Genomic DNA, 27,198 nt, shown 5'->3' with positions numbered 1-27,198 from the left:
CAACTTTACAATTTCATAGTAAAAATATCAGCAGAAAACTGGAAATGACCACGTGGGTTATCGGGGCAGTGTAAGGTACAGAGTAGAGATGAGCACAGGTCCAGTCATTCGGCATTTGAATACCAGTGGCCAAAGAAGTTGGATGCAACCCAAGGGAGTCTGGGAAAACATGGTTACGGCCTATGGCTATATCCATGTCTTCCAAACTACTACAGTCACCGGTATTCAATCGGACTCAAGCATGCTCGAGTTGTGCTCATCTCTAGTAGAAGAGTTTCCAGCATTATACAGTCCAGTTTTCATCTGCTTATTGGTTGCTCCCTTTAACAAAAAGGGATTGTCCTGTCAAATAGCTAGTTAAAAGATTTATTGGGCAAGTAGATATTTTTCACATGAGAACATATTTATCCTCTTCATTGTTACTTAGAATGCATATATATATATTGTCACTGTATACTGTGCTTGTTCCAAGTTTAAGGCACCATTAACATGGTGCTTTATTTCTATATATTGTGTGTACCCTGAGAAAGCTCCAGACATACATCCAGAATGTCTCCACGGTGGTCTGTTAGTCAGATGGAGGCCAAAAGTTTGTTCTTTGGACCACTGGCTGGTGTTCATGAGTATCCTGAAAGTAGAAGGGAAAAAAAGTATTAGTCTAAGCTATTACATGCTGTTCCAACACAAAAGCCTATACGCGATGGATTACTAACAATGGCAGCCATCACCCATTACATATTATGGCATCAAGTCAAGACAAGCTCATGAACTATCTGATAACTGGATTCTAGATACCTGTGGATGAAGAATGCCATTGAATGGCATGCTTCACAGCCTATGTTTTAATGCCTGTATTAATCTGGAGCTTTTTCTTTCATTTATGCTTAAAGGGGTACCCTAGGCATTGATATTTTTTCATATATTGCTGAGGGTTTCATAGAAAATTATAAGAAAAAGCCTATTCTTACCTACCATAGTCTCCCATTAAACACTTCAGTCGCAGTGACAGCCCGCTCAGCCAATCACTGGTCACGGCGCTGTCCCACTTCAGTCACTAATTGGCTGAGTGGCTGTCACTGCAGAGATTAATCCATTTCAGAAGTAGTGAGGATATGATTTTTATATGCAACCGTCAGCAATGTATGAAGAAATATTAATATCTGTACCCCTTTAATAAAAAAAACATGTGAAAAACAAGATGTCATCATGTTACATGAAAATGAAATCTTTTCTACCTTAGCAAGTATTACAAATGTAGAAGCTATATTTTGTAGTTCCAGACCAATATAATGAAGAGGGCTAATATAAGGCACACAGTATTTTTGCTCAGTATTTTGATTAGTATTTTGCAACCAAAACCAGGAGTGGATTGAAAACACAGAAAGGCTATGTTCACACACTGCCAATAAATGACGGCCATGCACTAAATTTCAACATTGTGTGAACAGAGCCTTTCTGTGTTTTCAATCCACTCCTGGTTTTGGTTGCAAAATACTGACCAAAAATACTGTGCCTGAACATAGCCTGTAATGGCATTCTAGTTTAAGGCTATGTTCACACTACGTATGTTTGAGGCTGTATAGCAACCAAAACAAGGAGTGGATTGAAAACACAGAAAGGCTCTGTTCACACAATGTTGTAATTGAGTGGATGGCCGTCATTTAATGGCAAATATTTGCTGTTATTTTAAAACAACGGCTGTTGTATTGAAATAATGGAAGTTATTTACCGTTATATGGCGGCCATCCACTCAATTTCAACATTGTGTGAACAGATCCTTTCTGTGTTTTCAATCCACTCCTGGTTTTGGTTGCTATGAGGACCTGACATGAGGACCAAATACAGCCTCAAATATACATAGTGTGAACCCAGCCTAAAGGTGTATACAGTGGCCCTACATATTTGGTGGTAATACTATTGTACACGTGTAAGTACATATACCTTTATGTGGAGTTCATCCAGTTAGATTCTGGAAGTTCCCAGACACTGCAGCTGCTATTTTTGAGTGTAGTCAGCGTTCCTATTTCTCCTTCATTGCGAGAATATAGCAGCAGGCCGTGCATTTCCTTCCATTAAAAAGGAAATGAACCTCACACTGGACCTCATTTAACTGTGTGACGTCACCAAAAGGTTATTTGCATTGCATTGAAATTACTGCTCGGGACCATTGCACTGTATTGCTCCAAACCAGTGTAACACCCCACACTGTGCATATTTATATATATTATTAGAAACTTGCCATCACTTTTACACTGCCTGAACCACAAGTCAACAGGGCCCTTCCATCCTTGATTGATGGCTGTCTCCCTATACCCAAATGGGGGGAAAGATCCATCAGTCACAGCTGACAGTGTAGGCAGAAACCACCGGGACTGCCCTATGACTTGGGATTCAGGCCGCGTGAAAGGGATGACAGGTTCTGCTTACGGCTATACATTACGCCATTTAAATAAAAAATTTAGCTTTGCAAGTCTCCTCGTCTACAGCTGAAAGACCATAAATGATAACTCTGGTAGCTCTGTTTCCAAATACTTGGAAAAAAATTGCAAATTTTTGCACAGAATTTTAGCAATTTTTCCTGGTCTGCACCGCACTCGCCAAGTAGTCAGGAAGGGGGGCATGGCATTGTATGAAGAGCAGTATTGAGAGGATCTGTCAAAGCGTTCAGATCCAGCAAGTCTTTCGAACCTGAACGTTCTGCGTTTGATTCCCAGCGGCTGCAGAAGTTTGATGACGCCCTAAGGCATGGGTCTCCAAACTGCGGCCCTCCAGCTGTTGTGAAACTACAACTCCCTTCATGCCTGGACAGCTAAAGCTTTGGATTTGGCTGTCCAGGCATGATGGGAAATGTAGTTTTGCAACAGCTGGAGGGCCGCAGTTTGGAGACCCATGCCCTAAGGAGTCCTGGAAAAAAGGGATACGGCCACATGCTATTATCAATGTTTTCCAGGTAGTCCTAGGGGAGCATCCAACCTCTGCAGCGCGGGGAATCAAATGCAGAACATTCAGGTTCCGATAACGTTGCTGAACCCGAAGAGGCGTGCACTTCTTAATCAATTTAGCACAGCGTATGGCTTCTCACCCCCAAAGATGTGCAAGCTCCATGCAGATGTTGGCTTGGTCAGGTGCGGGTGCTGCAAGGCCTCTGAGCGACCACACAGTCTCTTATGGTTTTAGATCTTTTTCATAGTAGCACAGGTTTTATTTTTTGGCAGTACATTTATTTACTGTTCTAGTAAGGCCCTAACACTTGTGTCAGCTCTGGAGAAATTATTAGATATAGATGAGTGAATTTATTAGTCATGTTCACCTCTTTGCAAATTAGCTTATCATTTACCCGCCATTAGGATTTCTTGGGGTAAAATTGTAATATTTTGTAGAAATAAATAAGAAACAGTCATAGGTCTTAGTAGCATGTAAGGAATCATTGTTGTTGTGTGTTTTACTAACTCTGTGCTGGTGTTTTGTTGAAATGTACTAACCTGATTTACCTTTTTGTATCCTGTCGCACTTCCCTAAAGACCAAACTTTGCTAACATCAGTCTCTTAGAATTTAAATCATGTGACCTGGTGACTGTTGTATATGCAGGAGGAAGAGGAAGGTTCTGAAGATGATGGCAATGAAAACACTGACTTTGCCGTAACCATGAAGCCGGGTTTTACTGTTCGAAGCTTCTTGGACCAACTTGAAGATGAAGCTGATGGCTTTGTTTCTCCGGTAGATGACAAGACCCCATCAAAGAGTACTCAAGACCTCGGACTTGGCAACCTGCATTCTGCATCCGTGTATGTTGGATTTAAAAATTTATGTTAAAAATTGAGTCGCAAGAGTGCGAGAGACCTCAAATTCAATGATTTGTTTCTGTGCTTTAAACTATTTTTCACAGTCCCTTTTCATTCAGCTTTTATACACATTTTAGTATATAAAAGACAGGGAGTTTGAATGAGCACCACATACACACTAGTCACTGTTCACATTTGAGCTTTCCTGTCTACCTTCTAAGAAGCCGGCTGTACTCGACCCTTGGTCTCCATATTAAAAAGGAAGCCATGACACCAATGTAAACCGAATCTAATACTAGGAATCTATTGCATGACCCAATTTTGTGTTTTATTTCTTCCAGGTCAGAACTTCTAGAGCAGCTTCAGGAAGCTAGGGAAGAAAAAAAGCGAATTCGTAAAAAACTCAGAGATTTTGAAGATAATTTTTTTAGACAAAATGGAAGGTGAGTTAATGTGTGAGCAGGACCTTTGACCCTCATTTTATTTTGTGGAAGCTTCCTTGTTATATAACCATTTAAAGGTGATGTCCTGTATGTTAAAGGTCATGAGGCTTACTTTATAAAATTACTTTTATAAATACGACTTTTATAATCACAGCAACTTTGCCAAATTTTAATAGCCGAACTACTGGGTCAGGGCATCACAAAAACGGCAGGTGTTTTGGGGTGTTTCTCGAATAGTGGTCCAAGGAAGGATAAAGGCCCTATCACACCAAGCAATTATAGGCTGTTACGGCAGATAATCGCTTGGTGTTATAGTGTTAAAAGGCAACCTATCAGCTGACATGCACGATGTCAGCTGATCCTTGTCTTTTAACATGTTGAAAAAAATAAAATAAAACAATAGCGTGTAATAGGAGCAGCGGCAGCAAACTGCTGCTAACTCCTATGGGCTCCCTGCGGCGCTTGTAATAGTGCCAGCAGCAAGCGGGGAACAAGGAGCATTGCCATTCTCATAACATTTAACATCTTTTGCATTTATGGTTCAGATATTTCAACATTCTTATTATTATTATTATTATTATTATTGCTTGTTTTAGCCTAGTAGCCTGTGTCCCAATGATCAAAAAAATTCTAACAGACTAAACATTACTTTTCTGTTTTGCCACAATAGAAATGTTCAAAAAGAAGACCGCAGTCCCATGGCAGAAGAGTACAGCGAGTACAAGCACATGAAGGCTAAACTCCGGCTGCTTGAGGTCCTAATCAGCAAGCGAGGCACGTCACAGACGGTGTGATGTTTAAGGCGGCCTTTATGGAGAAAAAAAAAAAACTTCACTCAAGTTTGAAAGAACAGGGGGCAGAGGAACCCACCATCTCACATGTATGTAACAATCAACGATGGCCAGTTTCTGATTACGCACGGTGGCTTTAGAAATCAACTTGTATACCGCTCAACTGGATTTAACATGGAGTTTCCTCCTCTAGTTTTGGTGCACTCCAAATTAAAGGTACGAATAAAGGTGAAAACTAACTGGAGTTACAAGAATGATGGACGCTCCCGGTCTACTTTTTACCGTAGGAACTGCTCCATTGCTTTGGTCAGTGACCTCTTAGCGATGATCACATGGTTCTCCCAGTGGAAACGCAGGCCTACTCTTGGGTCCTGCCATATTACTTTATATTATGAACCTTTGTTGCGGGTATGCGTTCCAAGTACTGACACTGAAACACATATCTAGGACAAGTTATTACCTCATTTGAACACTACTTTGGTGATTCATCAGTGGCCCTTGTCATGGTTTGTGGCAAATGGATGAAAAACCTTGCATTAACAAACCGTTCTGGAACAAGATCTATACCAGAGCATGTTGGAAAAACTTGAGAACATATTCAGGTGAATGGCCATTGCAAATTGCGTTGGCGCCTGATGGACAATTTTTACTCATGGTGTTTTTTCGACACTCTTATCAGCTAACGGATGACATAACTGAGTTGATTTGTCTCGGGGGGGTTACACGTGTATAAGACCTTGCCCCCCTTATCCTTTTCTGCAGCATGCACTTTCTTCTTTATATTATGACTGTAATTTATAATGCTACCAATCTCTCCAGTAAGACTACATGTGTTCTACCAAATTCCCGTGATTCTTCAGTATATATTCTCATTAAGCTTGGTCTCCCTGTCCAGCGACATTTCGCTTTGTCTACCCCAAACCACGAGGGCTCATTTTTTTCCTCCTGACTTGTTGGAGAGTAGTATTTAGTTTCTTTCCTACAACTCCATCTACCAGCATGAGAGTGATTATTCTAGCACATTCAGCCCAGCAATTTCCGTAATGTTTCAGAGAATATTATTCTAGTTCTGCCATCCTTACCGCTGTGGACTGCCTATACCAACAATGCCACTACATATGAGGTTTTGGTAGCTCATGATATTCATGTAAGAATAACCAACATCTGTATACAATGAGTGTGGTATAACCTATATATATTCACATATGCCTGAATTATTATGGAAATCCCATACACACCTTTTGTGCTTTAAAGTAATTTCTTCAAGTATCCAATTTAAAGTTTTTAGTACAAAATGAGGTTGATGTGGATACATTGTGCCAAAGGGCATTGAATTCTCATATCTGTATTTCATGTGCTTAGTGTATGAGCAGGGACGTCACTTCCCAGTTCCACTTTCTCCACTTGTTTGATGGTGAATTGATGGCATTTTATTTTAGTGTTTTTACTCCTAATGTAGAGAAATGTTTCAGGGGTAACATAAATAAATAAATAAATGAATCTAGTTTTGAAAAAAAAAAATTATCCAATTTGAATTTTTAATGTATCCATTTGCTAAGATATTTATTTTTGTGAATTTTCATATTCGGTGTGATCCTCCGACACTACAAAATTGTATCTTTAAAAAAAACAAAAACAAATTAGATTTGTCTTTTTTTTGTTTGTGTTTTTTTTTTTTTTTTGCTAATCTAGGATTGTTGTGATGGCAGACCGAGAGGAATCGTGAAAAGTATTCTGAAAACGTTGTTTGTAGCCTGCAAAAAAAAAAACTATTCATTTTAACGGTCTGTAGACTTTATAGGGCAGTTTTAATGAAAGTTTTATGTCCCGTGAAGAAAGTGAAATGAAATAAAAAAAAAAAAGAATTATTAATTTGGCCATGTAAAAAAAAAAAGACAGTGATTCAAGTAACTACACTATAGGCATAATAGCAAAGCGAATCTGTATCTGCTCATTACTCCCCCCTGTCATCTGTTTCAAATTGCTTCTGGTTCCTTTTTTTTAGGGTTAAAAATGCTCTTTTATTCAGCCTGCTCTTTAAACTCTCCTCATTCCCCAAAGAGATCGGCAGTGGCGAGGATCTGATGCAGGGGGGCTCTTTGTTCTAGCTGCCGTGTTTTTGCACCTGCGTGGTTGTCTTTACCAGCATTCGGAATCTGTCGTTTGTGCGGATCAACGCTGGTGAAGAAGACAGCGCAGGCGCAATGACCAAGGAGCCCAGCCGCTTAGGATTGCAAAGGAGAAATCCCATCCGGGGGCATTAATAGAGACAAGGAAGGCGAGAAGGAAGACCCGAGAGGCGTTGCAGGCCTTGGGCACAGGCGCTCTGGGTCCCACCTCCTTGACACTTGCTCCAGTTGAATAAAAGATAATTTTTAACCATAAAGACTGCACCAGGAGAAACTTGAAACATATGACATTAAATCGGTAAACAAACAGTACCAGTGGTTTGGGAGGGTTGGATACAGATTTGCTTTTAATGGGGTAAAGACACTGTTCGCCATTTTCACGACATGGAGAATCCATGCGCTGAGCTAGGAGAAAGTCAGTGATGGTTAAAATATTTCAGCTTATCTAGATAATGGGGATTTTATCATTTTAATCTATATTGTAAAAAAAAAGAACATGTAACACAGCATTGTCTCTCCGCCTTGAAAATAACGCTCCTGAGCCCATTTGTCTCCATGGTAACTTCTCCCATAGTCTAGAGCTGGGGAAACGGTTTGCAGCGCTTCCCACCTTGCACATTGCAAAGTGCGGATAACAGAATGTAAGAATCGGGAAAGGCGTCTTCTGTGATTCCTTATATAATGCTTCTTTATGTTTTATAGATGGGAACTATTTCCACTAAAGTGATGACTTTACCTCTGAAATACCAAATATATTTCATTGTATACCTGACAATTTTTCACCCAAGACATATACATACAATTTGGTTGGGTTGGATGAATGGCTTTGATTTAGTGGGCACAAAAAAAATTGTGTGGCGTTTGGAAAAAAAAAAAAAAAAGAAAGTCTCAGGTAGCGGTCTTATCACTGTGTGTTTTGCTAGAATTTGTGTAGACAATATACACGGCACATTGCCTGGTGCCAGACAATCTTAAAAACACTGAATTTCAAGTGTTTATTCAGAACTACTTGTTCTGCTTATGCATCGTTTAGGTTCATACGAACCCGAACCTCGGCCGGTTCGCTCATCTCTAGTTATATCCTCCAGAACCCATTGTAAGGAGTCTGAATAATTCATAGTAATGTTTGACTTGGTTTAGATAAAACATTAAAAACTGATGTGCGTTAACCATTTGATTCTGTCTGTTGAAGGTGACATCTGCCCAGCTTTGTTGTATAAAGGCAAGTGCACAAGCACACCGTTATGTCTTTATTAGCAAACTTCTCTTTTTATCACTAAAGTTGGTCAAAAATAACTATAATCTAGCACAGTGATAAATTCTGTTTGAATGGAGGCATCTAACATGCTGATATGTCCCTATAGGGTACGGGATATTGAAGAGGAAGGTACGTTTCTTACCTTCATCCTCGGTGCTATTTCTGTGCTATTAGGAGTTTAATCGCTATGCTCATTAGGCAGTTTGGTGCACTGGGGGTTGGTATTCGTATTGGCTTAGTGATTAAGCTCCTAATAGCACAGAAGCAGTGCCGAGGATGAAGGTAAGAAAACTACCCACGCACTATAGGGAGGTATCAGTAGGTTAGATCTAACTTCACATCATGTTGGACTACGTGTACAGTATGTTCACAATATTTTCTGGGAATTTTTTAGATAAATACATCTTAAGTGTCAGTTGACGGATCTTGGCCAACAAGTGTCTTTTTGGCATATGATTGACCTTTTCTGTACATTTAACACAAGGAAACAAGGGTATAGTGACAAACACTTTTCAGCATAACAACTCTATGCAAGAGAAATTTGTCCTGCATAGGGATGAGCGAATTTACAGTAGAAGCAAAATCTCTTTGCTAGGCTCGGCGGTCAGCTTGTCAGCCGGCTGCCTTTGAACTCTCTGATGCTCTGCATGCCTGAAAAAGCTGGATCCAGTCTTGGGAAACCTCTTCAAGTTTCCTAGCACTGGGGCCATCTTTTCCTGTCACCCAGAACAGCATTGAGTTCAAAAGCAACCAGCCGACAGCCAAACCTAGCAAAGTGATTTGCTTCTACTGTAAATGTGCTCATCCCTAGTCTTGCATAATATACATTTTCTATAATAGACGACATTAAGCAACTCTATAGATATACATCTTCCAGACCAATTCAGATGGCCCTGCCAAACGTGAGCCTACAATATTTCTGTAATGTGTCCCTATTACTTTACATGTGTTGGGAAGAAAACATTAGGAGACTATTTGTTTCCCCTATCCCAGTCTGCAAATACACTACATTAAAAGTATAAAGAACAGAATACATACTTGTCAGTCCATGGTCCAGTAATAAAGTTGTTGCCACTACTACTGGAGTTATAGATGAATATTTACCTCCAACTCTCCATCTCTGTTTGGCCGTTACAGATATGTTGGCCATATTTTGTTGTTCTTGATGTGAAAAAGACCCCCGAAGGCTATGGTCCCACTATGTAAAGATGATGTCCGCCTTTCCAGACGGCCACCGTTTGGTAATGACTGCTGCACATAATGTCCATGATCGTGATTTGTTGCCAATAGACGGACGTCATTTGGTGATAAAATGACGTCTGTCCAGAAGGATAGCCGTAATTTTTTTGGTAGTGGGACCATAACCGACTATTTGACTGGAAATCTGCTTGTTTGTTCTCTGCACTTGCCGTAAAACTGAAAACATAGCAATAATTGGGGATGTATATCTTCTTCTTTTGGCATTACTCTGTAGTGAATGGATATACATAATATAGAAATATAGGTTATGGATCTTATAACATTACTGTAAGTGTCAAATGGCCAATAAAGTCCATTTAGTATGCAGTGAATCCCCCGACTGTGGCAGTAGTAGTGTGCCTGGCCTCCCTGTGTTGTGTGTGCAAGCATGTTTGTTACAAGGAGGGTTGAAGTATTAGATATTCTGTACCTGCATTAATGGACCACATCTAGGATTGGGCTTTACGGATTATGCCTTCATGTGGGAACTATATATTTAGCTTTAAAATTGGGATTGGGTTCTGTGGGTAAATGCAGGATAACCTTTTCTAGTGAATTAATGTGCAGGACGTTGGTCATATGTACCACATGGAGCCGTTCTATAACTAGGGAGAAGCAAAGCTATTGTTCAGATAGCCAGACCTCTGATGGGCAGAGGAGCCGTGCAGCCACACAGGGGACACAGGATCGGTAAGGGGCTGAGCTGCATAATAGAAATAAATGGGGGATATCAGTGACCGTCTCGCATGGTTACTATTCATTTACAAAAACAGGCTTGATGGTGGCCAATTTCTTTAATAAAAACTAGAGATGTGCGCAACTTAAGCATGCTCGAGTCCAATCGTTTCTCATTTGAATACGGGTATTCAGTTGCTGAATGATCGGACTCTAGCATGTTCCAGTTGCACTCATCTCTAATAATAACACATTATGCCGTTAGCGCCAGCATGTTCTCTGTTAGGTTTATGCCTAAGAAAGGATTTGGACCTCTGTTTTAGAAAAACAAAGTTTGACCACTATAAAATGAAAGTATATTAAAAGGGTTATCCAGCGCTACAAAAACATGGCCACTTTCTTCCAGAGACAGCACCACTCTTGTCTCCAGCTTGGGCGGGGTTTAGGTGCTCAGTTCCATTGAAGTAAATGCAGCTTAATTGCAAACCGCACCTGAACTGGAGACGTGTTGTCTCTGAAAGAAAGTGGTCATGTTTTTGTAGCACTGGATAACCCCTTTAAGAATTTTTTGGCATCATGATAAGTAGCGGATATTCACTTTTGAGCCTTAAGATATTTTCTCACGGTCAGATTATTCTAGATCAATACCTTACAGGTGTATCGCTTCACATGTTTGTTTCAGTAAGGCAGCGTTTACACAGGCAGATTTATCTGACAGATTTTGGAAGCCAAAACCAGGAATGGATTTGAAAAGAGGAGAAATCTGAGTCTTTTCCTTATGACCGGTTCCCTGTTTATAGTCCGTTCCTGGCTTTGGCTTCAAAAATCTGTCAGATAAATCTGCCTGTGTAAACGCACCATTAGGCAGCGTTTTCACAAATGTGTTCAGATTTTGGAACTTCCCACCCTCCTCCCCCAATAGCCATGCAGTGTTATTAATAATCTTGGCAACATCACGTCGCTGTTGGGAAAGAACGGGGGAAATCTGAACACACGTGGAGACACTCCTTAGGCCACGACCACACACAGTCTTGTTTTTTGGCCATTTCGGCCCTCCTTTTACGTCCAAATAACGGCCATTATTTAAAAACAGTGGCCGTTATTCCACAAATGGGAAAATATGACTTGTGACTACAGAGAATTTCCATTTGGTTTAGAGATTTTAGACTAGGACACCAGATTTCCCAAAGATTTACCAGCCTTAGAACCTTTTGTGCTCTGCTATTTCTGTCCCATGCTATGTTATACTGTGCAGGCAGAATCAACTCTGTTTATATATCTATATATTTTGTAATATACATATAATGTGCTTGGTCTTACATATTCAAATTACGGTGATCAGACAACTAACTATCCAGATAGCAGCAAATGGTGATTATAAAGCTTCATTCAGAATAATAAGCCAGCCATCGACTATTCTATATATTGCACAGTTGTACAATGCTCTTTACTATGTATGTTCAAGTTCCATGCTCATAGTATTTTCAAGCTGTTTTGTATGGAATGGATAGATGTGTCCCTTTTTGTATGTGCATCAGAAAGAAAACAAAGTGTACATTTTTGTATTTTGTATAAAAAAAATAAAAGCTATTTTTGAATGCAACAAACTTTGTGAGAATTTGTGAGTTTATTCTTTTTGTATCTGATTCTGTTCCTGCAAATAGTTAAACTAATGTCATCCAAGCCTTAATATGTTGGCATATTGTAGGAAGAATACATAGGTTGCCTAGACTGAGATGGCTATGATCTCAATAGCTGAACTATCGCTGTCACTTTCAAATGACCTATTTATGTATGTTCCTGGATTAGACCCCCTTATTAACTAGTGAAAATCCCTGTAGTATGAGATAATAAAGTGGAATAACAGCATTGCACATGTGATGTCCCGTGACCCACACTGACCCAGCCCTGCTGTAAGCTGCATTGACTGGAAATATTCTTCAAAAAGGTCAAATTGCCTCCAGGATTTGAGCTTTTTTGAGCTGCTTGGAATTTTTTAGTAAGAGTGGGAAGTTGAAGGGTAAAAGGACTTTAAGATTTTGAGCAATTTAGTGCTGACTTCTCAATGTCCTGACGTGAAGAAAATAGAACTAAGGAGGAGGCCTTGTGAATAATTTGTTTTCAAGCTTATAGTAAACTCAAACATCAAGTCCATACAATGTAGTTACAACAAGTTGCTGACATCAAAGATCAACATAGCTGTGTAAACCACAGTTTAAAACCATTCAGGTCCCGTATGCTATATAACCCCCTCCCCAGTACCTTATAGAAGTTGGAGCACAGCACTCAGACGTGTAGTCTGCTGCGTGGCAGCATTTTCAAAATATTAAACTTTAATCCCCCCCTCTTAGTAAGTAGGCGTAGAGACGGAGCCACAGTGGTATGTAATCCCTCTGCCTCCGTCCCCCTCCCACCCACCAACCAAGGCTTGGCACCAGGTGCTGAGCTGTGCATGATGATTCTAGCACTCCAGGTGTCAATCAAGCCTAAACGATTGAAGAGAAGGTGGAGGCATCTACTGGGGATTGATTATATAGCGGAAGAGATCTGACGAGTTCTCTTTAAGGGGAATGAACTTAATCTGCCACTGCAATGTTGAAGTGGGAACATAGACTTATAGTGCACCTAGTGTTTGGAACAATTAGGTAGAACCTGCCCTTGTGTATTCTTAATGGCTGCCCTGCACAATAATGGGAATCACTCCACCACCCATGCACAAGAGGATATATGTGAGTAACTAGACGTGCGTATACCAGCACTGGCCATAGAAGGATGTTCGGCCTCACCTTGCAGGTCACAGTGACCTATTTTGGGCAGTACTCCACCTAGTAGGCAGCGCTGATAAAGAAGGAAGTGGGTCACTAGTGGATTAATTGCTCCACCCCAAAATGTTTGGCTTTTGCAAAGCTACTAGAAAAATAATTTACTGTTGCCCATGTCGACTCTACTTATTAGAACAAGTCCTTTAAAAGGACTTTACAAAATAGAACCCCACATCTTGACTTCCTAGACTCCTTAGAGTAAGTCATGATTGGGGTTACAACAGTGAACAATTCAAGCAATTTTTAAAAACCTGCATGGTTTTGTTAGATTACTCTTCAGAATAATGACAAAGTGATTTGCACTAGTGCTACATGGAGCACAGCTATTTTTTAATCTATTTTAGGGCCGGTTCACACTGAGCAAACAGCGCAATTCCGCGGCGGAGAGCTCAGTGTGAATTCCGCCGTGCTCAGTGTGCTGCTTTGAGTGAATGGTAGAGCGCGCGCCTGTCCGCTGCCGCCGCTCAAAGATTGAACATGTTCATTCTTTGAGAGGAGAGGGAGCGGAGCGGAATTGCACCGTGTTTGCTCAGTGTGAACCGGCCCTTAGGGTGGGTTCACACTACGGAATTCTCGCAGATAAACTCCACGGAATTCTGCCAGCCGGACGCGCTCCTTTCCGCTGGCTCCATAGACACCATTCTATGTGTCAATTCTTTCGGCGGAATGTGGAATCAGCTGGCCCATAGAATGGTGTCTATGGAGCCAGCGGAATTCCGCAGTTTATCCGCGAGAACTCCTCAATGTGAACCCACCCTTAGAGGGTGAGGCTGAGAAGTAATACACACATAGTCACAGGACCTACCGTATTTTCCGGTATATAAGACAACCCCTGACTTTTAAGAAGATTGTCAGAGGTTTGCCTTATATGCCAGAAAATGTTAACCCCTGCCTGACCACAGCAGGGTTTATCAATTGGAGCCCTGCGGCGATCAGGCAGGGGTTAACTGCAGTTAACCCCTTGGCGACCCATGACGTATCTGATACGTCATGGTGCCGCACGGGGTGTTCAGAGAGGGGTCCTGCCGGGACCCCGCTCTGAACGGCGCTGATCCCGGCTGATATGTGCAGCCGGGCAGTGCCTCTATTAGCCGACGTGGGTCCCGTTGCCGCGCCGGCTAATTAAGCCTCTAAGTGCAGCTGTCAAACCTGACAGCTGCACTTAGAGGCTTTCCTCCGTGCATCCCTGGTGTCTAGTGGGTCGGATCCGTTCTTCTGCCCGTGCCGGGCCTCAGCATCGTAATGACGCTGATTCCGGCTCGGCAATAGATTGCTATGGCCTGCAGCAGGCCATAGCAATCTATCACCGATCTGATCGATCTTTGCTGTGTATATACACAGCATTGATCTCTATGAAAGATCAGTGCTGTCTATATACAAGTCCCCCAGGGGGACTTCTAGTTAAAGTAAAAATAAAAGTTATAATGTTTTTTTATTAATAAAAAATCCCCTGCCCTATTAAAAGTCCAAATCACCCCCCTTTTCCCATTTTATAAATATAAACAAATAAATAAACATATTTGCTATCGCCGCGTGCGTAATCACCCGAACTATTAATTAATCACATTCCTGATCTCGCACGGTAAACGGCGTCAGCGCAAAAAAAAACCAAAGTGCAAAATTACGCAGATTTTTCGGGGTTAAAAATTAGTCTTATACGCCGGAAAATACAGTACACCTCTTTGCTATGCCATGGCTTAGTGAAGTACACTACTATAAAAGGTACGTGGGAGAGGGTTACTGATGCACTGGTTTTGCAGGATGCCAGTAGATATGAATGAGACAACAACAACACGTAAAGGAACAGATTACACTGATCACTGAAAATACTGCTGTAATGAGTAGAGATGATTGAACATCGAGAAATCTTAGGTTCGATGGAACTCGAACATGCAGCATTTGATTCCTGATGCCTTTCCGGTCGGTGGGGAAGGAGGAGACAGCCCGGCTATTACCTAGGTTGAATCCCGGAATTCCAGGCGGTACCTGGGCTGCCTCCTCCTTCCCCACGGACCGGGAAGGCATCAGGAATCAAATGCTGCAGGTTCGAAAATGTTCGATAGAACCTAAGATTTTCCGATGTTCGAAGATCTCTAGTAATGAGGCAAGCCTTAATTTACCTCCCTCTGAAGAGTAGACACAGCTTTGTAGGTTCACAGCCTCTCCCTCATGTGCATTGTCCCCAATCCAATTTTGGTGTTCTGTCTTGCTGTGTCTGGCTGGAGATTAATGATGAGCGAACTTATCGAAAGTTCGTATTCAGACAAGCCTGAACACTCAGTATTTGACTTCTATTAGCTGGAGAAGTTGGATGCAGCCCTAGGGTGCTGAGCATTCGGCAAATTCGCACATTGCTACTAGAGATACAGTTCCCTTAACAAAGGCAGATTAGGAAGGGAGACACCTAATGGCCAAGACTTTAGAGCTTTTTATTCTGGAGTCATTTTTGGTAAATGAAGTTATTTATGTAAATACTAGGAATCCCACTGGCTATCCAATGGAAAGCGTTATGGCCCTATTCCACGGGCCGTTTTAGAGGAGCAAACGAGCGCTATTAGCGCTCGTTTGCTCCTCGTTCGCCGCTCGCTGCCGCCGCTATTCAACGCGGCTGCAGCGAGCGGGTGAGTGCGGGAGGGGCGGCGGGGAGCTGCGGGGGGGCTGCTCGGAGGATCGCTGATCGTCCGGGCAGCCCATAGGATATAGCAGCGTCTGCTGCCGATGCTCCTATTCAGCGGAGCGACGGCAGCAGATCGCTGCTATATCAGTCGCTTGTTTTTCAACATGTTGAAAAACAAGCGACTGCAACGATCAGCCGACATGAACGATGTCGGCTGATCGTTGCACTCTATTCCACGGAACGATTATCGTCCGTAGCGGTCGATATCGTCCGAAAATGAACGATAATCGTTCCGTGGAATAGGGCCATTAGCTTTGGCTGTCCAGGCATGATGGGAATGGTAGTTTTGCAACAGCTGGAGGGCCGAAGGTTCCCCACGCCTGAGTTGGAAAAGAATGGGATTGTTAGTCTGAGTTCAGGCTGGAGTCTGTATATCCGTCGAGAAGACAACTTGCTCTAGTAAAAATTAGACAAACACTTCAACTTTAAAACATTTTTTTATTCATTTGAAGAACTATACAAAACCAGAAATTTTTGTTTTTATCCGGCTTCTTCAGATCTTAGTAAATCATTTTGATCAGGTTGGAAAATGTAAGATGAAAATCAGTACTGCGGATATGCAGGTAGCAGAGTCTTTACAGGTTTATACTGACTGATATGATTATCAGGCCCTAAAACATAGGGACTTGGCAAAGGCCCATGCAATAAATGGCAGTACAGCCATGACTGTTCGTTCTTCTTACTTTGCATACAGATATATATATATATATATATTTTTTTTTTGCTTTTGTACTAAAAAAAATTGATAACTGTCTCCATCCAAATGGAAACATTGCCTTATATTCACTTCATTTCAGAAGTTCATATGGAAGTTACCTACCGATGTCTCCTGAACAGAACTAGGAATACATCAGATCAACCTTCATACCAACACAGTATTTCTTATACCTGAAGCCTTCAATGGCCTGAAGAGAATTATGCAGCTATGGAATCATTTGGTGGGACGATCAGCTGATCATAAGCCTGAGACATGTATATTCTTGATAACACTGCTCTCACTACATCAAGATAGAATGCTATTCACATAGAATGAGTCAAATGCAAAGAATAAAAACTACAAATAAAAACGGCAGATATCATAACACATATAAAAAGTTATATGTTATGCTATCGACATCGGATTTCTTTATCTTTTTTTTAAAACTTGGTTCCTTTACAAAAATAGAAACTAAAGTATTTTTATGTATACAATGAGTGTATTTTACATTAATATTAAATAAGCCCATCAGAGATAAAGTGCAAATAGACAGAGGGAAGCATGGAAACTCAGGGGGGCTATGGCTCATACTAAGCTGAAGCCCTCGTAATGGTCTATGGCTTGGGTGAGACGGTTCCTGAGGATTTCTTTGCTGCTGTATTTGGGCAGGTCCAAAAGGTTGTAGCATGTGTGGGCTACAGGCAGGTGGTCCTCCCCGCAGGATATAGACTGGATGATTATGTGCAAGCTGGACATGCCGTAGATAGGAATACGGTCGCTGCCTGTGAGGAACACTGAAAAGACAGCAGGTTATAGGAATCGAGACAGATGCGTAATAAAACAGCGTGTCAGTATAGCAGCACAAAGATTTAAACAGTTTGAGCTCTCAGCATCATAATGAATACTGGTGCCGGGAGCTCTGAGGTCCGGTCTGCAGAATAATGTCTGTGGATGGATAGTATCTTGTGGACGTGTGAATGGCCATTAAGAGGGAATTTATAACTCTTGTAACAGCGCACAGTGGCAACGTTTTAAAGTCTCCCTGTACTTATCAGCTGCTGTATGTCCTGCAGGAAATAGTGTATTATTTCCTGTCTGACAATGTGCTCTCTGCTGCCACCTCTGTCCATGACAAGAACGGTCCAGAGCAGTAGCAAATCCTCATAGAAAATCTCTTCTTCTTTGGATAGTTCCTGTCAAGGACAGAGGTGGCAGCAGAGAGCACTGTGTCAGACTGGAAAGAATACACCACTTACTGCAGGACATACAGCAACTGATAAGTACTTGAAAACTTGAGATTTTTAAATAGAAGTAATTTACAAATCTGTATAGCTTTTTTTTGCCAGAGTTTCCAGTTAAGGTGTATCTGTTCTTTTTGGTGACTTTTCAGGATAAGCTGTCGTGTGAGTACATGAGGAGCAACACTATATTTGCCCATCATACACCTTATAGTATTTTTCTGTCATTTACTACTGATTAAATCTGTCATTTTCATTTCTCCCGCAGTTGATGGATGGAGCCTAATGTCTGTGGTATCGGTGCACACAAAGGAGGATATTCTGCATTAGAGCATGTGCAGAGCTGCAGTCAGCGGGAACACTGGGGATGCTGCATTGAGACATCGGGGAAGTACAGAGAGGTAAGCACAATACCGTATTTTCCGGCGTGTAAGACGACCCCTGACTTTTAAGAAGTTTTTCAGGGGTTTGTGTTATGCGCCGGAAAATGTTAACCCCTGCCTGACCACAGCAGGGTTTACTAGCTGGAGCCCAGCTGCGGTCAGGCAGAGGTTAACTGAAGTTCCTGGCAGGCAAACGTCTCTGAGCTTCTCCGATGAGACACTCGGCTGCAGGGAGAGTTTTGGGGACCTCTGGCACAGGCAGTGTCTCTGCATCAGACTGCCTGTGCCGGAAACACGATGGGAGACGCGCGGGCTGTCGGGTACAGGTCACAGGTGAGTTGTATTGTTTGTCTTTCTTATAGGGGTCGCCACATACGTTAGGGATGCGGCCGTTATTTTAGCTCCTCCACCGTATGCGGCAACCATATTTGGTGTATAAGGCGACCCCCGACTTCTGAGATTTTTCGAGGTTAAAAAGTCGTCTTATACGCCGGAAAATACAGTAATATGGTTATTATGTTTATGTTTACTTACAGAACCCTCTCCCACTTACTTGTAACTTGATCCCAGTACTAGCTAAAGGACTGGACAGAGCCAATTTTCCAGAGTGGATACCAATATACAAAATAGTAAGGTGTCTATGGACACATTTCTACCCTCCCCATGTGCCACTGTGTCTGGCAGAGAAAAGGGGGGTAGTGGTATTGGATAGTCTGGGGGACCGAAGAACCAAGCAGCCTCATCATCAAGATCTAGCAACTAAATTACAAATCAGAAGTCTGTATAGCAAACAACTGCGCCTTACACTAATGCACAGCACATGAGGATTCAGGGCACTGGGAAGCTACAGCATATGTTTTCTGCACAAGCCGCTATTTATCTTTAAATATTGTTTGATCTTTCCAATGAATATGTAAAATCCATGAGAACTTACATAGAAACCTCTTCTTCTTCTCCAGCGGGAATTCATGGAATGTCTCCCAGAACATCCTCACAGTAGGATGCACAGCAGAGTAGTCACCTTTGTAGACAGCGTTCTATGAAAGATCCAAGTAACGTCTTCTTGTTAGTAACGTATGCTAAGGGTACAAACCCACACACCGTATACACAGCAGATACGCAGCAGATTTGGTGCAGATTTGATGCTGTGTCCAGTTATTTAGATCTAATCTGCTGCGTATTTGCTGCGTATTTGCTGCGTATACGGTGTGTGGGTTTGTACCCTAAGTGCAGATTCTTAAGAAATGACCAAAACTACATTACAGCTCACTGGTTGTTTTCAGGATCTACTATAGAAAATGGAAATTGATCATAACATGTGACTGTTAGGGGCACTCCCCCCGCCCCCCCCCCCCCAGAGTGTTGATCTACGTCCAAGCCAGCCCACTTCTTCTAATGATTATCAATGAAGTGGGTGGGCAGAGCTCCTAATGGTGCTCCAGACTGAGGATTAAACTACTAATAGCACCGGAATGGCGCAGAGGGTGAAGGTAAGAGGCATGCCCTAATCCTCAGCGCACTGTGCACAATAGGGAGTTATCAGCGGGTTAAATTCTTCTGACCTGCTGATAGTTCCTTTCACTAATCTTTCAATATGACATGATCTGTCTACATCATCCTACTTGTCATAGTCCTTACCTCTTCCAGCTCTTGCCAGTTATAGTTACTACTGCCAACGACCATGGCTCTGAGTTCAGATGGCTGAAAAAGCTCCAACACTTTCCCTCCACAAACTTTTAGAAACCCTGTGGAGAATGCTTCATACCATTCTTGTACCGACCGGTTGAAGACATAGTCAACATAAGCATCGACAAATTCTTTCCTACAAAAGAAAAAGCTCAATAAAATCCCAAAATTTCCCTGAACAACTATATAGTACAGGTCATGTGACCACAAGCAACATCAGAGAAATGGTTGTTCGCATGGATCAACCCGAACTCTGCTCGTGCAAAGCTGTATTGGGCTTAACCTTCAGCCCAAGCAGAGTTCAGGCAAAATGGTTAGAGCGTTAGTGTACAGTCTAGCAACAGCAAGCGCAGGACGGATGACCCACCTGTTATCTTTATTCACAGTTCTCTGGTCTCCTCCGGGCACCAAGGGTTTCATCTCAGTCACTCCATAACTTTCCCTACAGATCTATAAATACACATATACATTTGATTTACATGGAGACTTCCAAGACAGCAGTGTAATTAATTCAAGAGTCTATTGGACCTAATAGATCTTGTATATGTAAATTCCAACGCTTTCTGTGGACACAGCATGTCTATGGAATAGTGTCTGCCTGAGAGAAGTCGTCTCATATATACGACAGACCCCCCCCCGGTCCGGGTCTGTGCGTTCAGTGTGGTCTGTGTACCGATCATGAGAGCGAGCTGGGCATGGTCCGATCCTGGCTCTGTGTCACATGACGAGTCAGACTCACAATGTTAGTCTATGGAGCCCGACTCTTTCACTGATACAGAGCAGGGAGCGGACAGCGCTGCAGCACAACCCTCTCTCCGCTTATGTTCTTATGATCGGTACAGGTCTGAACAATCAGACACAGACCAATCAAAACTTTTGTCATGTTTCTCTGACAGAAAAAAAAAATGAAAAAGTGGCCAGCATTTTAATACCACTATTCACACTATGCAGGTTGCACACTGCTGTGGCCAGAATATAAGCAAGAACAGAAAGATGCAACAGAAACCTGCGTACAGAAAGTCCTAGAACTTGCAGGTTACTGTAGCATTTTTCTGAATTTTGGCCACAGCAGCCTGCACAGTGTGAACAGTGGTATTGGAGTGCTGGCCATTATTTTTAGTTTTTATTGTGCTATATGTGGGGGTAGTGGCTACCTCCTTTCGGCTTGCACTCCACCCAACTCCTAAAGATTTTAAATAAAGATTAGTTGGGTCCTTTATACCCAGTTTTGCAAGCTTTGTATTAGTCCAAGAGAGGCCGTTAGTGTAGGACCAAGCCTTTCTGCGGTCACCTTAAAGTGGTGAGACGCTACACTCTATTTGAGCAAATTGTTTGGTAAGAACCTAATGTAAAGTGTCCCTGTTGTTTCAAAATCTAAAGATGTGATATAAAGCAAGTTTGCAATTTACATTCATTATTTTTTTAGTTATCATGGAAAACACAGCTTTTCCCGTTTTCTGTAAAAACAGTCAGAAAACAGAAGTCCTGTGTATCCCAGGCCATCTGAGCACTCACAGAGAGAAGGCAGTCATGTGACGGATGGACACATTGAGCCGTGACTCTCTGTACTGGCCGGAATTCCTGTGTTTAGTGTTTTTCAACCAGTACAAGTCTGAAAATCTGCCTTCAAGAGACTGGACCTGGATTTCTGGTAAGTACAGCTTTGCGACACTTAAATAAATCTGAACAGTTTTTCCATTTCAAATATCTTTATTGTGTACATGATGCGGGGGGGGGGGGGGGTCGTATTCAGTAAGTCCTAGCACTTACAGGTTGCTGTTGCTTCTTTCTGTTTATGTCTCTGACGAGTCAAAAGTTTTGTTTGAAACAACAGTGCCACTTTAAATGCTTTCTAATATGATTTTAGAACATGGTTTGAGAGGATGGTGTTCATTAGGTGAGACATTAGTGAGGGTAAGTATAAATGCTGAGTGGCCAATATATTCATCCAAAAGGTGTTTGGGGTGGAAGAGCTTGACTAGCCAACATAAAGCCCTGACTCCATTCATCAACCTCTGTAGCTAGTTCTTTTTATTATTCTACTAATAGTGCCCTCTCCCACAGTTTCCATGAATTCAGAAGTTGGACGTTTTCTACCCTACAATTGTATGTTTTAGCATTAAGGGGGGGTCTTCCAGGCTAACAAAAACATGGCTGCCTTCCTCCAGAAACAGCACAGCTCCTGTCATCAGCTGACATGCATTTGATGGGGAAGCTTCTCCTGTAATTTGCATCTGTCAGACAACCACACAGTTAAAGGGGACCCATGATGAAAAATCCCTGTGCCCATTAGCGTGCAGAGGCAGCCATGATAATACAGCTACATGTATGAAAAGCCTTTCTTTAGCCATTTAGTATTTCTAACATCCAGCCTATTAAGTTATACAACCAGAGGCATCTGAGCGTGTGAAATAACCGCAATGTAGACAAATAGTGAACTATAATCTGGCATCTCCTTACTGTGAAATTAAGGCAGAACGTGTCCTCAACATCTTCTCCGGGGTAGTCTAAGAGTTGCTGAAGGCTCCTAGAGGTGAAATGTAAAAAAAAGAAATAAACATATATCTCACAAACAGAAACTGGGTTGGAACAGTATACGGCTTATAGTCCAGAAAGGAAACATCTAGAGCATCGAGAAAATGCCACCCAGGCACTCTTGTATTTTTTTTTTTTTTTTCATTTAACAAAATTAAACATTTTTAACACTTGTTAGCCAAAGCGGTGTGAGAGCCAGTGGTTTATTGCAGTCGGAGTTCTCTTTCAGCCTCTGAAGCGGTCCCATGAGTGTGAGGCTGCTTATCCCAGGTAAGGTTGATCACTCTCGGCAAGCCGTCTCACACTGAAAGGACTACAGTGAATTGCTGAGTTGGCTGACCAGCGATTTGTATATAATCTAGACTGTATCGGGGGCATATCCAGCTATCATATCCATCACTAAATAGAAATACAGCTGAAAACAAGGAGATAATGGCAGTCAGGAAAGTTTTATCGTGGTTCTTACATAAACCTCATGACAAAACATCTTTAGATTGCCTTCACACCTACCGGATCCGCAGCAGATCTCACTTCTGCGGATTCGCAGCAAGATCAGCTGTGGATCCAGTATCATTAACCCCTATGATAACACATACTCGCAGCGGGATTGACATCTCGCTGTGAATACGTGCTTTAACCCCCTGCCGCCGCATCCCCTATCCCCGGCCGCATCCAGCAGCCCGCATCCCCCCATCCCCAGCAGCTGAGCGGGACCGGAGCCGGGAGCCTCACTGCAGCTGCGCCGCCGAGCAGGTAATGTGTGCTCTCGGCGGCGGGCTGCAGGATGCGGCCGAGGATGGGGGATGCGCCGGGGATAGGCTGATGCGGCCGGGGATGGGGGATGCGGCGGCAGGGCTGCAGACAGCGGATCCGCAGAAGTGAGATCCACTGCAGATCCGGTAGGTGTGAAGGCACCCTTACAACCAAAAAATGGCTTGGTCATTAATTCCTTCTTGACCAAAGGTCATTGATGCCCGGATGTCCAGGTCACAATGAAACAGCGTTCCTCCTCTTCACCTTCTAAAAGATCTATAATTTTTATTGGTGACATATTTTATTGGTCATATAAGTTATAGATTGCATTTTAATAATTTTTTTTAATGATATATAATAGAAAAAAATCCTGATATATACACACATATAAATAAAACTGGTCTTAAAAAAAAAATAATAATAATAATAATTGGTTAACACTCTACACTCTTAATATTGTTATATTTTAATAGATTGGACGATACCACATGCTACGATATCAAATATGTTTATTTTGTTTACATATTTTTCTTTGTGAAAGGGGGTGACTTAAACTTTTATTGGGGGAAGGGGTTTGCCATGCCTTTAAAAAACGTTTCTTTTTCCGACCAAGCATTCAAGTGTATGGTGGGATTGGGAAAGATAGCTATTAGAGATGAGCGAACCGGGTTCGAGTCCATCCGAACCCGAACGTTCGGCATTTGATCAGCGGTGGCTGCTGAACTTGGATAAAGCTCTAAGGTTGTCTGGAAAACATGGATACAGCCAATGACTATATCCATGATTTCCACATAGCCTTAGGGCTTTATCCAACTTCAGCAGCCACCGCTAATCAAATGCCGAAAGTTCGGGTTCGGATGGACTCGAGCATGCTCCAGGTTCGCTCATCTCTAATAGCTATCCGCCAAGGTAGTCGAGAATATGTGCATTGCCTAGGACCCCAGTGCTGCAAAAGCAAGAGTGAGAGTCCGCATGCTTCAAAACTAATAATTTCTAGAAAACAAATCTATTTCACACGTTTGTCTAAGTTTAAAGATTTGAGTCACTCACCTTCCTTCTGTAGGCGACAGCTCCTTGAGATCTTCTAAAGTGGCTGGCACATTCAGGAGCTTCTTATATAGCACCATAGGAAAGTGGAGGTCAACCACTGTGAAGTTATAGATGGCTAAACCGCACATAATACCGATCAGATGGAACCAGTTGTGCTCTACAAAACACTAAGGAGTAAAAGAAAGTACAAGTATAAATTAAATATTAATTTTGGCTAAGGCTGGGTTCACACTATGTTTTTGCAATGCATTTTTTCTCATCCATTTGTCCAAAAACGGATGGAAAAACTGATGCATTTGTGTAAATCCTGCAATCTGTTTTTTCACTGACTTCCATTATAAAAAAAAAAAAAAAACAACGGATCAAAACGCATAAATTCCACAAAAATTCAACCAGGTTTTGTGTACGTCAAAAAAACAGAAGCGTTTTGATCCGTTTGAGAAAAATGGATTACAAAAAAAGTGTGTGAAGCCAGCCTAAGGATCTCTTTTATTTTGTAATCCATACTAACGCAGAGATTTCTTTTACATCGGACAATAAAAAAGTTAAAGGTGTAACAGTCTGTACTGCTTTGTCACTTACTATATCTGAGAACCAGATCAGGTTGGAATCCGGATAGATGGTGAACATTCCATAGATGGGGTTCAGAAGTTCTTTAAGAAGCAAGAGAAAGAATTCTTTGGTGACGCCACCATCATCCACTGCTTCTTCCCCGTCAAATATCACCTGTAATAAACAGATGTGATCATTCCAATTTATTTCCAGAAGAATAATGAGGTTTGTTAATAATTACTACCACTATAACTTGTGGGGGTGACATGACCATAACACTTTAAAGGGTTATACTAGCGAGGCATTTTTTAGTGCTTGAGTCGAGTAACAAGCCCCATTGATATCAATGGGAAACTCAAAAAATTTAACCAGGTTTCCCCTGCTCAGCAGTGCTGTGGATGCCTGGTTAACCTATTACATTTTTTGTTCTAATTTTTGTATATTTTGTCCCTTATAGGGATGTGTAAACAAAATATACAAAAATTAGAACTAAAAAAATGCAATAGGTTTCTGCGAGACACATTAGAACTCCGGCTGAGTGCCTGACTCGAGTAATGAACTCCATTAAAATGAATGTGAGACTTGAGCATTTAACCAGGTGCCCCCTGCTCAACACAATAGAGGGTGCCTTGTGAACCTAGTTCTAATGTGTCTTAAACCTATTACATATTTTTGTTCAAATTTTTGTATATTTAATTTAAACATCCCATCAAGGGATGAAGTATAACTCTCAGTCTTATCTTTACGACCTGTTCTCTGTTTATAGTCCGTTCCAGACTGAAAAAATCTGTCAGACATCAGTTGGTGTAATAGGGCCCTTAGCAGATATCATTGCATTTTGTTAGTATATGCTTTCACTTGTTCATGGGGATTCAACTGCAGACACCCCTGATAATCATAGAACAGAAGTTTTCTCTGAACAGCGTCATTTCTGTCCAGGTGCCGTACAGGGAACTTCCACTTATCCCAATTAAAGTGATGCAGTTGGTGCCCAATCTATTAGCAAGTGATGGTATATCCTAACCTGGTGACCGCTTAATTGCTATGACTGGAGAACCCCTTTAAAATACGCACATATTGTATATATTTCAAAGAACTAGAAACTGACTTCAAATCTTTTAATGTGTCAATGTCCTTTAAACTTTCTCAATCTAAATCAAAAGCGGAAGTGATATAAAGCAAGTTTGCAATTTACATTAATTTTTTTTAGTTATCATGGAGAACACGGCACTTCCTGTTTTCTGACTTTTTTTCTCGTAGAGTTAGAAAACAGGAAGTCCTGTATTTTCAAGATCATCTGAGCGCTCACAGAGAGAAGGCAGTCATGTGACTGATGGACACATTGAGCCGTGACTCTCTGTACTGGGCAGAATTCCTGTGTTTAGTCTGGTTTTTTTTTCAACCAGCACAAGTCAGAAAATCTGCCTTCAGGAGACTGGACCTTGATTTCTGGTAAGTTCAGCTTTGTTTGACAGCATGATAACAACAAAAAAAAATAATGAATGTATATTGCAAACATGCTTTATATCACATCTACTGTTGATTTAGATTTTTAAAGTTATAACGACAGATACACTTTAAATCCTATGCAACAGACACAGTCAATGATTCTCCATACCTTAAGAGGTTTTTTCAAGTCGATATCAGAGTGAATACTGAGTTCTCGCAACGCATCAGACACCAGGTTCGTTCTCCTCACGTGCAGGACCAGATAAGGATTTTTGGCCAGCATGGGTTCCAGAGACAGCAGCATGAAGACGTTCTGTAGGTTAGCTCCATTTATTGCCACCTATAAGCACAAATGGCGTCATTGGTTACTATGGACTAGTAATGCTTTGTAAAAGTGTAGGAGTATAGAAGCCGGGCCATTATGTAGGTTTCTACTTTGCACTTAAAACCTGATTTTTCAGTCAATATAAAATACTGTGGCAATTATGGTGCTTGTGGCTAATGCTGCCATGTATTTGGCACAAAAAAACAATGGCCTCTTCTCCAGGTAAAGTACACTCCTTTCAAGGGAGACACAAAAATGTCTAAAACACATAATAAATGTGGTGCCAGGCATTTACCCCAGTGTATCTGTAATGTACATTGCACAATGCATTGCCCTGTTGTATACCTGCATCTGTAGCTCCGCATCTGTCTGCAACATTTTGGTCTTGGCTTGAGCATCAAACACAAATGGATAAGAGCAAAGGGTCACTGAATCCTGGAGAGAGAATATAAAGAAGGGGATAAAAGCCATAACACTGGTCTATAGGTAAGGAGGAAAAAAAAAAGTTATAACTACAGTGAAACCTCTACATCCACACCACACCTCCGTATCCACACACGATAACTTCCAGTCCATCAAACATTATGTATAGTCTTCTTTTGCCTTGAGAAGACCATCCTCACACACTTTTTAATGAAATTTTGGTTGGTTGTCTCAAAAAAGGTCTCACTGTAGAATAGATATTGGCACAGCACATACAATGGATGCCTTGT

General features: G+C 41.7%; 3 protein-coding genes across 13 annotated transcripts in view; 1 reads left to right on the top strand and 2 right to left on the bottom strand.

The window, feature by feature from the left end:
• The window catches only part of FAM13A (family with sequence similarity 13 member A), a 156,552-nt gene extending 148,374 nt beyond the window's left edge, over positions 1-8,178 (top strand). For all 6 annotated transcript variants that reach the window (XM_069978308.1, XM_069978311.1, XM_069978310.1 and 3 more), the window contains 3 exons: positions 3,590-3,786; positions 4,125-4,226; positions 4,897-8,178. In XM_069978308.1, the coding sequence (XP_069834409.1) occupies positions 3,590-3,786; positions 4,125-4,226; positions 4,897-5,020 (423 nt within the window). In that variant the 3' untranslated portion in view covers positions 5,021-8,178. The remainder of the gene's footprint in view (positions 1-3,589; positions 3,787-4,124; positions 4,227-4,896) is intronic.
• The window catches only part of LOC138797738 (albumin-like), a 467,413-nt gene that overhangs the window by 335,616 nt on the left and 104,599 nt on the right, over positions 1-27,198 (bottom strand). The window lies entirely within an intron of this gene.
• Positions 16,236-27,198, bottom strand: part of HERC3 (HECT and RLD domain containing E3 ubiquitin protein ligase 3) — a 44,090-nt gene continuing 33,127 nt past the window's right edge. For all 4 annotated transcript variants that reach the window (XM_069978314.1, XM_069978316.1, XM_069978317.1 and 1 more), the window contains 9 exons: positions 26,831-26,920; positions 26,330-26,500; positions 24,742-24,885; positions 24,160-24,326; positions 22,282-22,348; positions 20,189-20,271; positions 19,774-19,957; positions 19,070-19,172; positions 16,236-17,308 (listed from right to left, as the gene is read on the bottom strand). In XM_069978314.1, the coding sequence (XP_069834415.1) occupies positions 17,100-17,308; positions 19,070-19,172; positions 19,774-19,957; positions 20,189-20,271; positions 22,282-22,348; positions 24,160-24,326; positions 24,742-24,885; positions 26,330-26,500; positions 26,831-26,920 (1,218 nt within the window). In that variant the 3' untranslated portion in view covers positions 16,236-17,099. The remainder of the gene's footprint in view (positions 17,309-19,069; positions 19,173-19,773; positions 19,958-20,188; positions 20,272-22,281; positions 22,349-24,159; positions 24,327-24,741; positions 24,886-26,329; positions 26,501-26,830; positions 26,921-27,198) is intronic.

Source organism: Dendropsophus ebraccatus, chromosome 7 (assembly GCF_027789765.1).
Source record: "Dendropsophus ebraccatus isolate aDenEbr1 chromosome 7, aDenEbr1.pat, whole genome shotgun sequence".
Taxonomy (NCBI): Eukaryota; Metazoa; Chordata; class Amphibia; order Anura; family Hylidae; genus Dendropsophus; species Dendropsophus ebraccatus.
Note: the sequence above shows the minus strand (reverse complement) of the source record. Positions and strands in the feature narration are given on the sequence as shown.